The 12623-nt window shown below is 41.1% G+C and overlaps 1 protein-coding gene across 2 annotated transcripts in view; it reads right to left on the bottom strand.

Annotated features, from left to right (window-relative positions):
* The window catches only part of Ak2 (Adenylate kinase 2), a 115872-nt gene that overhangs the window by 84423 nt on the left and 18826 nt on the right, over window positions 1–12623 (bottom strand). For both annotated transcript variants that reach the window (XR_011712889.1, XM_071662693.1), the window contains exon 3: window positions 11423–11541. Coding sequence is in view for 1 of the 2 variants with exons in the window: in XM_071662693.1 (XP_071518794.1) it covers window positions 11423–11541 (119 nt within the window). In the remaining variant the exon portion in view is untranslated. The remainder of the gene's footprint in view (window positions 1–11422; window positions 11542–12623) is intronic.

Below are 12623 nucleotides of genomic sequence, written 5' to 3'. Positions count from 1 at the left end.
GCAAGTGTTTTGGGAGCAGCTGAATGAGTGTGTTAGTGGTTTTGATGCACAAGACCGGGTTATAGTGATGGGTGATTTGAATGCAAAGGTGAGTAATGTGGCAGTTGAGGGAATAATTGGTATACATGGGGTGTTCAGTGTTGTAAATGGAAATGGTGAAGAGCTTGTAGATTTATGTGCTGAAAAAGGACTGGTGATTGGGAATACCTGGTTTAAAAAGCGAGATATACATAAGTATACGTATGTAAGTAGGAGAGATGACCAGAGAGCATTATTGGATTACGTGCTAATTGACAGGCGCGTGAAAGAGAGACTTTTGGATGTTAATGTGCTGAGAGGTGCAACTGGAGGGATGTCTGATCATTATCTTGTGGAGGCTAAGGTGAAGATTTGTATGGGTTTACAGAAAAGAAGAGTGAATGTTGGGGTGAAGAGGGTGGTGAGAGTAAGTGAGCTTGGGAAGGAGACTTGTGTGAGGAAGTACCAGGAGAGACTGAGTACAGAATGGAAAAAGGTGAGAACAATGGAAGTAAGGGGAGTGGGGGAGGAATAGGATGTATTTAGGGAAGCAGTGATGGGGTGCGCAAAAGATGCTTGTGACATGAGAAGCGTGGGAGGTGGGTTGATTAGAAAGGGTAGTGAGTGGTGGGATGAAGAAGTAAGATTATTAGTGAAAGAGAAAAGAGAGGCATTTGGATGATTTTTGCAGGGAAAAAATGCAATTGAGTGGGAGATGTATAAAAGAGACAGGAGGTCAAGAGAAAGGTGCAAGAGGAGAAAAAGAGGGCAAATGAGAGTTGAGGTGAGAGAGTATCATTAAATTTTAGGGAGAATAAAAAGATGTTCTGGAAGAGGTAAATAAAGTGCGTAAGACAAGGGAACAAATGGGAACTTCAGTGAAGGGCGCTAATGGGGAGGTGATAACAAGTAGTGGTGATGTGAGAAGGAGATGGAGTGAGTATTTTGAAGGTTTGTTGAATGTGTTTGATGATAGAGTGGCAGATATAGGGTGTTTTGGTCGAGGTGGTGTGCAAAGTGAGAGGGTTAGGTAAAATGATTTGGTAAACAGAGAAGAGGTAGTAAAAGCTTAGCGGAAAATGAAAGCCGGCAAGGCAGCAGGTTTGGATGGTATTGCAGTGGAATCTATTAAAAAGGGGAGTGACTGTATTGTTGATTGGTTGGTAAGGTTATCTAATGTATATATGACTCATGGTGAGGTGCCTGAGGATTGGCGGAATGCGTGCATAGTGCCATTGTACAAAGGCAAAGGGGATAAGAGTGAGTGCTCAAATTACAGAGGTATAAGTTTGTTGAGTATTCCTGGTAAATCAAATGGGAGGGTATTGATTGAGAGGGTGAAGGCATGTACAGAGCATCAGATTGGGGAAGAGCAGTGTGGTTTCAGAAGTGGTAGAGGATGTGTGGATCAGGTGTTTGCTTTGAAGAATGTATGTGAGAAATACTTAGAAAAGCAAATGAATTTGTATGTAGCATCTATGGATCTGGAGAAGGCATATGATAGAGTTGATAGAGATGCTCTGTGGAAGGTATTAAGAATATATGGTGTGGGAGGCAAGTTGTTAGAAGCAGTGAAAAGTTTTTATCGAGGATGTAAGGCATGTGTATGTGTAGGAAGAGAGGAAAGTGATTGGTTCTCAGTGAATGTAGGTTTGCGGCAGGGGTGTGTGATTTTCTCCATGGTTGTTTAATTTGTTTATGGATGGGGTTGTTAGGGAGGTGAATGCAAGAGTTTTGGAAAGAGGGGCAAGTATGAAGTCTGTTGGGGATGAGAGAGCTTGGGAAGTGAGTCAGTTGTTGTTCGCTGATGATACAGTGCTGGTGGCTGATTCGGGTGAGAAACTGCAGAAGCTGGTGACGGAGTTTGGTAAAGTGTGTGAAAGAAGAAAGTTAAGAGTAAATGTGAATAAGAGCAAGGTTATTAGGTACAGTAGGGGTGAGAGTCAAGTCAATTGGGAAGTAAGTTTGAATGGAGAAAAACTGGAGGAAGTAAAGTGTTTTAGATATCTGGGAGTGGATCTGGCAGCGGATGGAACCATGGAAGCGGAAGTGAATCATAGGGTGGGGGAGGGGGCGAAAATCCTGGGAGCCTTGAAGAATGTGTGGAAGTCGAAAACATTATCTCGGAGAGCAAAAATGGCTATGTTTGAAGGAATAGTGGTTCCAACAATGTTGTATGGTTGCGAGGCGTGGGCTATGGATAGAGTTGTGTGCAGGAGGATGGATGTGCTGGAAATGAGATGTTTGAGGACAATGTGTGGTGTGAGGTGGTTTGATCGAGTAAGTAATGTAAGGGTAAGAGAGATGTGTGGAAATAAAAAGAGTGTGGTTGAGAGAGCAGAAGAGGGTGTTTTGAAATGGTTTGGGCACATGGAGAGAATGAGTGAGGAAAGATTGACCAATAGGATATATGTGTCGGAGGTGGAGGGAACGAGGAGAAGTGGGAGACCAAATTGGAGGTGGAAAGATGGAGTGAAAAAGATTTTGAGTGATTGGGGCCTGAACATCCAGGAGGGTGAAAGGCGGGCAAGGAATAGAGTGAATTGGATCGATGTGGTACCCCGGGGTTGACGTGCAGTTTCTCACCCGAATCAGCCACCAGCACTGCATCATCAGCGAACAACAACTGACTCACTTCCCAAGCTCTCTCATCCCCAACAGACTTCATACTTGCCCCTCTTTCCAAAACTCTTGCATTCACCTCCCTAACAACCCCATCCATAAACAAATCAAACAACCATGGAGACATCACACACCCCTGCCACAAACCTACATTCACTGAGAACCAATCACTTTCCTCTCTTCCTACACGTACACATGCCTTACATCCTCGATAAAAACTTTTCACTGCTTCTAAAAACTTGCCTCCCACACCATATATTCTTAATACCTTCCACAGAGCATCTCTATCAACTCTATCATATGCCTTCTCCAGATCCATAGATGCTACATACAAATCCATTTGCTTTTCTAAGTATTTCTCACATACATTCTTCAAAGCAAACACCTGATCCACACATCCTCTACCACTTCTGGAACCACACTGCTCTTCCCCAATCTGATGCTCTGTACATGCCTTCACCCTCTCAATCAATACCCTCCCATATAATTTGCCAGGAATACTCAACAAACTTATACCTCTGTAATTTGAGCACTCACTCTTATCCCCTTTGCCTTTGTACAATGGCACTATGCACGCTTTCCGCCAATCCTCAGGCACCTCACCATGAGTCATACATACATTAAATAACCTTACCAACCAGTCAATAATACAGTCACCCCCTTTTTTTAATAAATTCCGCTGCAATACCATCCAAACCTGCTGCCTTGCCGGCTTTCATCTTTCGCAAAGCTTTTACTACCTCTTCTCTGTTTACCAAATCATTTTCCCTAACCCTCTCACTTTGCACACCACCTCGACCAAAACACCCTATATCTGCCACTCTATCATCAAACACATTCAACAAACCTTCAAAATACTCACTCCATCTCCATTATTATCATTATCATTATCATTATTATCATATTTTGTCGCCGTCTCCCGCGTTAGCGAGGTAGTGCAAGGAAACAGATGAAAGAATAGCCCAATCCAGCCACATCCACATGTATATATATATATATATATATATTTTTTTTTTTTTTTTTTTTTTTTATACTTTGTCGCTGTCTCCCGCGTTTGCGAGGTAGCGCAAGGAAACAGACGAAAGAAATGGCCCAACCCCCCCCCATACACATGTACATACACACGTCCACACACGCAAATATACATACCTACACAGCTTTCCATGGTTTACCCCAGACGCTTCACATGCCTTGATTCAATCAACTGACAGCACGTCAACCCCTGTATACCACATCGCTCCAATTCACTCTATTCCTTGCCCTCCTTTCACCCTCCTGCATGTTCAGGCCCCGATCACACAAAATCTTTTTCACTCCATCTTTCCACCTCCAATTTGGTCTCCCTCTTCTCCTCGTTCCCTCCACCTCCGACACATATATCCTCTTGGTCAATCTTTCCTCACTCATTCTCTCCATGTGCCCAAACCATTTCAAAACACCCTCTTCTGCTCTCTCAACCACGCTCTTTTTATTTCCACACATCTCTCTTACCCTTACGTTACTTACTCGATCAAACCACCTCACACCACACATTGTCCTCAAACATCTCATTTCCAGCACATCCATCCTCCTGCGCACAACTCTATCCATAGCCCACGCCTCGCAACCATACAACATTGTTGGAACCACTATTCCTTCAAACATACCCATTTTTGCTTTCCGAGATAATGTTCTCGACTTCCACACATTTTTCAAGGCTCCCAAAATTTTCGCCCCCTCCCCCACCCTATGATCCACTTCCGCTTCCATGGTTCCATCCGCTGCCAGATCCACTCCCAGATATCTAAAACACTTCACTTCCTCCAGTTTTTCTCCATTCAAACTCACCTCCCAATTGACTTGACCCTCAACCCTACTGTACCTAATAACCTTGCTCTTATTCACATTTACTCTTAACTTTCTTCTTCCACACACTTTACCAAACTCAGTCACCAGCTTCTGCAGTTTCTCACATGAATCAGCCACCAGCGCTGTATCATCAGCGAACAACAACTGACTCACTTCCCAAGCTCTCTCATCCCCAACAGACTTCATACTTGCCCCTCTTGTCCACACACGCACATATACATACCTATACACTTCAACGTATACATACATATACATACACAGACATATACACACATGTATATATTCATACTTGCCGCCTTTATCCATTCCCGTCACAACCCCTAACATACATGAAATAGGATCCCCCGTCCTCCGCACAAGGTAGCGCTAGGAAAAGACTCAGTCTATAGCTGTCATGTATAATGCATCAAAACCACAGCTCCCTTTCCACATCCAGGCCCCACAAAACTTTCCGTGGTTTATCCCAGATGCTTCATATACCCTGGTTCAATCCATTGAGAGCACATCTACCCCAGTATACCACATCGTTCCAATTCACTCTATTCCTTGCACGCCTTTCACCCTCCTGTATGTGATATGGGTAAAACTGGAAGTGGATGGAGAGAGATGAATGATTATTGATGCCTATGCACCTGGTCATGAGAAGATCATGTAAGGCGAGTGTTTTGGGAGCAGCTGAGTGTGTTGGCAGCTTTAATGCATGAGATCAGGTTACAGTGATGGGTGATTTGAATGCAAAAGTAAGCAATGTAGCAATTGAGAGTACAAATTGCTATAATTGGTTCCAAAGGAAATGGTAAAGAGCTTGTGGATATGTGTGCTGAAAAAGGACTGGTGATTGGGAATACCTGGTTTAAAAAGGGATATACATAAGTATACGTATGTGAGTTGGAGAGATAGCCAGAGGACATTACTGTATTACATGTTAATTGACAGGCATGTAAAAGAGAGACTTTTGGATGTTAATGTGATGAGAGGGGCAACTGGAGGGATGTCTGATCACTATCTTTATGGAGGCAAAGGTGAAGATTTGTAGAGGTTTTCAGAAAAGAAGAGAGAATGTTGGGGAGAAGAGAGTGGTAAGAGCAAGTGAGCTTGGAAAGGAGACTTGTGTGAGGAAGTACCAGGAGAGATTGAGTGCAGAATGGCTAAAGGTGAGAGCAAATGATGTAAGGGGAATGGGATAGGAATGGGATGTATTTAGGGAAGCAGTGATGGCTTGCACAAAAGATGCATGTGGCATGAGAAAGGTGGGTGGGCAGATCAGAAAGGGTAGTGAGTGGTAAGATGAAGAAGTATGATTGTTTGTGAAAGAGAAGAGAGAGGCATTTGGACAATTTTTGCAGGGAAATAGTGCAAATGACTGGGAGATATATAAAAGAAAGCATCAGGAGGTCAAGATCAAGGTGCAAGAGGTGAAAAAGAGGGCAAATGAGAGTTGGGGTGAGAGAGTATCATTAAATATTAGGGAGAATAAAAAGATGTTTTGGAAGGAAGTAAATAAGGTGTATAAGACAAAGGAACAAATAGGAACATCAGTGAAGGGGGCAAATGGGGAGGTAATATCAAGTAGTGATGAAGTGAGAAGGAGATGGGGGTGAGTATTTTGAAGGTTTGTTGAATGTGTTTGATGAAACAGTGGCAGATATGGGATGTTTTGGTTGGGGTGGTGTGAGAAGCAGGAGGGTCTGCGAGAATGGTTTGGTAAACAGAGAAGAGGTAGTGAAAGCTTTGCGGAAGATGAAAGCCGGCAAGGCGACAGGTCTAGATGGTATTGCAGTGGAATTTATAAAAAAAAAAAAAAAAAAAAAAAGTGGTGACTGTGTTGTTGATTGGTTGATAAGGATATTCATTGCCTGTACGGATCATGGTGAAGTGCCTATGGATTGGTGGAATGCATGCATAGTGTCATTGTACAAAGGCAAAGGGGATAAAGGTGAGCGTTCAAATTACAGAGGCATAAGTTTGTTGAGTATTCCTGGGAAAATATATGGGAGGGTACTGATTGAGAGGGTAAAGGCATGTACAGAGCATCAGATTGGGGGAGAGCAGTGTGGTTTCAGAAGTGTTAGAGAATAAGGGGAACAGATGTTTGCTTTGAAGAATGTATGAAAAACACTTTGAAAAACAGATGGATTTGTATGTAGCATCTATGGATCTAGAGAAGGAATATAATAGGGCGGATAGAGATGCTTTGTGAAAGGTTTTAAGAATATATTGTGTGGGACTTAAGTTGCTAGAAGCAGTGAAAAGTTTTTACCAAGAATGTAAGGCATGTTTACGAGTATGAAGAGAGGAAAGTGATTGGTTCTCAGTGAATGTCTGTCTGTGGCAGGGGTGCATGAAGTCTCCATGATTGATTAATTTGTTTATGGATGGGGTGGTTAGGGAGGTGACGGCAAGAGTTTTGGAGAAAGGGGGCAAGTAAGCAGTCTGTTTTGGATGAGAGGGCTTGGGAAGTGAGTCAGCTGTTGTTCGATGATAATACAGTGCTGGTGGCTGATTCAGGTGAGAGTCTGCAGAAGCTGGTGACTGAGTTTGGTAAAGTTTGTGAAAGAAGAAAATTGAAAGTAAATGTGAATAAGAGCAAGGTTATTAGGTTCAGTAGGTTTGAGGGACAAGTTTATTGGGAGCTAAGTTTAAAAGGAGATAAACTGGAGGACATGAAGTGTTTCAGATATCTGGGAAGTGGACTTAGCAGAGGATGGAACCATGAAAGCAGAAGTGAGTCACAGGGTGGGGGAGGGAGCAAAGGTTCTGGGAGCAGTGAAGAATGTGTGGAAGGCGAGAACATTATCTTGGAGCAAAAATGAGTATGTTTGAAGGAATAGTAGTTCCGACAATGCTATATGATTGAGGCATGGGCTATAGATAGGGTTGTGCAAATGAAGGTGGATGTGTTGGAAATGAAATGTTTGAGGGCAATATGTGGTGTGAGGGGGTGTGATTGAGTAAGTAATGAAAGGGTAAGAGAGATGTGTGGTAATAAAATGACTGTGAATGAGAGAGCAAATGACAGTATGATGAAATGGTTTGGACTCATGGAGAGAATATGTGAGGAAAGAGTGATAAAAAAGATATATGTGCTAGAGGTGGAGGGAAGAAGCGGGAGACCAAATTGGAGGTGGAAAGATGGAGTGAAAAAGATTTTGAGTGACCAGGGCCTGAACATACTGGAGGGTGAAAGGCGTGCAAGGAACAGAGTGAATTGGAATGATGTGGTATATCACGGTCAATGTGCTGTCAATGGATTGAACCAGGGCATGTAAAGCGTCTGGGGTAAGCCATGGAAAGGTCTGTGGGGTCTGGAAAGGGAGCTGTGGTTTTAGTGCATTACACATGACAGCTAGAGACTGAGTGTGAGTGAATGTGGCCTTTTTTGTCTATTCCTGGTGCTGCCTTGCTGGTAGGTGGGTGGGTGGGTGGGTGTGTGTGTGTGTGTGTGTGCGCTATTTTGTGTGTGATGGGGCAGCAACAGGAATGGATGAAGCCAGCAAGTATGGATATGTACATGTGTATATATGTATATGTCTGTGTATGTATGTATATGTTGAAATGTATATGTATGTATGTGAGCGTGCGTGGGCATTTATGTATATACATGTGTATGTGGGAGGGTTGGGCCATTCCTCGTCTGTTTCCTTGTGCTACCTCGCTAATCCAGAAGACGGCGGTTAAGTAAAATAAATTATTACTATTACAGTTTCTCCATACTTCAACATTGATACCATTAACTCCAGGTGCTTTTCCTACCTTCAGCATCATTAAGCATAATCATTGCTCCCACTTTCATCAGTTCTTAACAATACTCTTCCCATCATCCTTTCACTTCCTCCTTTAAGTTCAGCAACTCCCCCTCCTTACTTCTCACATTAACATTTCCACTCTTACATCAACCTCTTTCCCTTTTCATTGCCTTCCACTATAATTTCTTATTTTCCCTAAAGTGTTCACTCAAGTTTCTTACAAAATCTTCACATACTCTCTCTTGCTTTCCTTTATCATCTTCTCAACACTCCACTTACGCATCTTGTATTCTTCCCTCCTCCTCTGCTGAAATTCCACCGGTACATTCCTTTTGAGCAATCTACCATTTGCCTTTTTCTTCTCTTCAACAGCATTTCTAATCTTGTCCATCCACCATGTATTTCCCTTTTTATTCCTGTGTGTATTTCCATTTTTATTCCTGTCTTGCAACCTTGTATCCAACTACTAATTCTACAACTTTTTACAGACTTTCTTTAAACATTATAAACACTTCATTCACACATGACTGTACTCCTACATTAACTGCACTTCCATCTAAACTTTTGGTCATCCTCCTTGCATTCTTTCTGATTCACCTTCCCGCTCACTAACACTTTTACCTCTCTATTCTTCTGTACACCATATATCCACTTCTCCCTGATCCTCATCCTTACAAGACTTGCCAAATGGTCAGTCTCCAAAGAATTCTCTCAACGCTAGCATCTATCACTGCCTTTCTCCATTTTTCATCTAATACCAAATTGTTAATCAAACTATTTTGTTCTTCTCTTCCATCATTTCTCATCCATGTACACCTGTGGATCATCTTGTGCTGAGAAAAGGTGTTTGCATGGAATAAGCCCTTCTCAGCAAAGATATCCACACGAAAACTTCCATTCTCATTTACTCCAGGCACTCCCTATTTACCAACTATCTCACCAATCTAATTACATCCCATCACCACAATCATATCAACCATTACAACCACCTTCCTTTCCCCATAACCATTTATACAGTCTCAAATTTCCCCAGAAATGCTGTTTCATCCTTACCCTGCAGTGTCTTCATATTCAAAGGCATATACACACACATCCATGCATATTTCACAATTCCGGTCTTTCCTTTCACCTGCACAATTCTTTATCCATTCCATCCATGTTCTGTTACACCTCCCATACTCTAGAAATATGGCAATTGCACATCCTTCTTTCCCTCTTCTTTGAGAATTCTCATTCATTCCACTCCTCCTTCAATGCCCTCCCATGACTTACATTCATTTCCATTTTCATTCCATACACCCTGCTCAAAGGTACTTTTTTCCCTAATCACTAGCACATCCAAACTATTCTATAAATTTCTCTACGAGCTCCCTCTTTTTACTCTCACCAGTCATCCCACATACATTCAGCGCCATCACAAATGCTCATCCCTTTTACTCATGGCATAACTGGTAGACCCCAGTACTGCTCCTTAGTCTTTTGCGCCTCATCCTTAACAGGCCAAAATTTTCCATGAAAGCCAAACCTCAAGTGTTTGTAATTCGAAAACTACTACCACAATTGTCCTGAGAGAGTTGGGCAATGCCTGCCTCTTCTGCTCCACCAATAAGGGTGTAGTACCAAGAAATGTGAATAAAAGCATGTCTGTTATGTTCAGCAGAGACAGGCAATTTGGAGTGTGAGTTTGAAAGATGAGAACTTGGAGGATGTAGAGTATTTCATATACCTGAAAGTGGTTATGGGAGAAAAGGTCTTGAGTGCACAAACAAATGTGTGGAAAGAGAGGTCACTCTCTTTAAGGGCAAAGCTAAGGATGTTTTTATGGTACTAGTCCCACTGGAGGACAATATGCAGTGTGAAGAGTGTTGACTGAATAAGAAATGATACAGTAAGAGAGAGGTGATAGTAGGGAGGAGTATCTATTGGGTATATTGCTTTCTATGTCCTTGTGATACGTGCTTTTTTTTGCACAATACATGCACATATATAAACATGTGGATTGTGCTGGGGGGTGAAGAAGAGACATATATGGTCAAAGGCTACTAATTTACCCAAAGACTATTTGGTGTTTGCTTGCAATGAATGATAACATTTACAAGAGTTTTCCATGATGCATAAGTAGAAGGTAAATGGTAGTAAGAATTAGGGGTATATTTCTGAAAGGATGGGGAGTAAAGAGGTAAATTTCAATTGCCAAAGAGAATAAAAAATGAGGTGTACAATTTTGTGGCTGATGCCAGACTTATCTCATCCTAATAGGAAAATGACAGTTCTCATCTCAATCATAACTCATACCATAGTATTTTGATTCTAATACAATAGAATAGCCAAGTGTATCTCATAAATGAACATCCCAAGAGTATGAAGGTCTCTGTAGTCCATTTTCTGCTCAGAAGATGGCAGAATCTCCCATGCCACAGAAATATTTTCCTTTCTCTTAACCCATGTTTGTGTAGTACCTGACCAATATGGTCTTCATACAGGTAACACAGACTGTTTATCCTACAGCTCACATAACATAAAATCTACAAAACAAAAACTTAGAATTCACAAGGGAACATCAGAGTAACAAACAAAACAGTAATTCATACAATATGCAACTGGTAAGGGGTGAGATTACTAAAGATGCCAAGGAAAAATGAGAAAGACGACTGAAATGTGAAGGCTGGAGTTCTAAGAATGAGCTGAAAGGATGAACATTCACAGATCCTTCAAATAATATGAGCAAGGGAAGAAATTAGAATAAGAAAGATCAATCTAAAAGTGCCATTGATCAATTGTACACTAGCAAATGCATGAAAAGAGAGAACACAGGGGGATGTATAAGTTCAGCAAGAATTGGTATACATGGAAGAGATTGTACAGGATGAAGTAACCTAGGCGAATAGTGAGTATACAGTCATACAATTGAAAATTTATTCAAGTCAATTTACTCTCAAAGATTATCTATTTACCCTAGGTAGTCAATAACTGTACATGTGACTTATGAGACCCCATCACTGGTAGGACCTCCCCTGTTGAAGGCTATCTAACAACATAATTCATAATGAAAATGAAATACTCCTACACATTTAGGTTAACTCTTATCTAATGTCTAAACTAGTTTGCTCCCCTCAAACTAACGTAATATCTTCTATAAATATCAAATTTCCAGCCATCTCTATAGAGTAATACAAACAATCTCCTACCTTCTCAGCCTGAGTGACTGTGCGAGGAAAACCATCGAGGATGAAACCATTCTTGCATTCAGGCTTGTTGAGATTTTGCTCTATCATGTTTACCACTAAATCATCACTCACCAGTTTCCCTGCAGCAAAACAGGTATAAAAATTTCAGTCTACCATGAAATGTAATTCTGAGCCTAGATGGAGCAAGCAGTGGATACGATGAGGTTCAGCCCCTACCCAGGTTGCATTGTACAATATATGGAAAAACAGTTCAACCGATGTGGCTGAGAGCAATGCCCATTATTGTTAACCACTCTACTGTAGTCAGAAATTGAGACAAAATACAAACTGACACTAGACTAACCAAATTGCTCATCTCGATTTCTTGATGTACAGCAGCCATTTATACGATATACCTCATATGAACTACATTGGAGCGGGAGGGCAGCAAGCTTAACCGTTTCTTTTTGTCTTAGCCCACGAATCAGTCTCTCAAAAGACTCAAAATATATTTTCTAAACTTGAGAGTGAGCATGCGATAAAAAAGGCTTAATGTTCCTAAACTTATTCAATTACTGCAGTGGAGAACACTCGTCTATTAACCAGGAACCTTAAATGCAAAGGATGCAGCAATCTCTAATTATGGCAGGAAAACCAAACATGAAAGAAAACTCATGACTGTCACAGATAAAAGGATTTTCTTGATGACACTTTCAAACCTGGAGCGAGAAAAACCATTTTTACTGCTGTATACATAATGAAAACCAAAATTCTGCATCAAAAAGGCCATAGGTTTTCCAGATATTTCAAAATGTCAAAAAAAAGAAAAAAACAAGCTTGAGAACCAAAAGACTTGTTCATGGGTCACATAAAAATCCATAAAACACTATACAAAAATACTTTTCAGAGGTTGTCACCATTAATGATCTTAAAGGAGACAAAAACAACATACCTGTGTCTCATGAGTTAAAGAGAGCAAATTCTTTTAGGCTCTCCGGAGAAGAATCTAGATCTATTTTCAGATATGAACTTATTTACAAAAGCTGGTCTGTTTCCTTGAAAATTCCCTGGATAAGATGCAAAATACCAATGCACCTATCTATGGATATGGAACAAAACCTTTTTCAAGTTGTACTCACAATATACAACAGTTATCCAATGCTACTGAAAACTTTTCCAGAACCAATTAATGCAAAAGATACTCTTAACATGAAGATCAAAT

This window comes from Panulirus ornatus, chromosome 6 (assembly GCF_036320965.1).
Source record: "Panulirus ornatus isolate Po-2019 chromosome 6, ASM3632096v1, whole genome shotgun sequence".
NCBI lineage: Eukaryota > Metazoa > Arthropoda > Malacostraca > Decapoda > Palinuridae > Panulirus > Panulirus ornatus.
The sequence above is the reverse complement of the archived record's forward strand: the minus strand, read 5'-3'. Positions and strand labels throughout refer to the sequence as shown.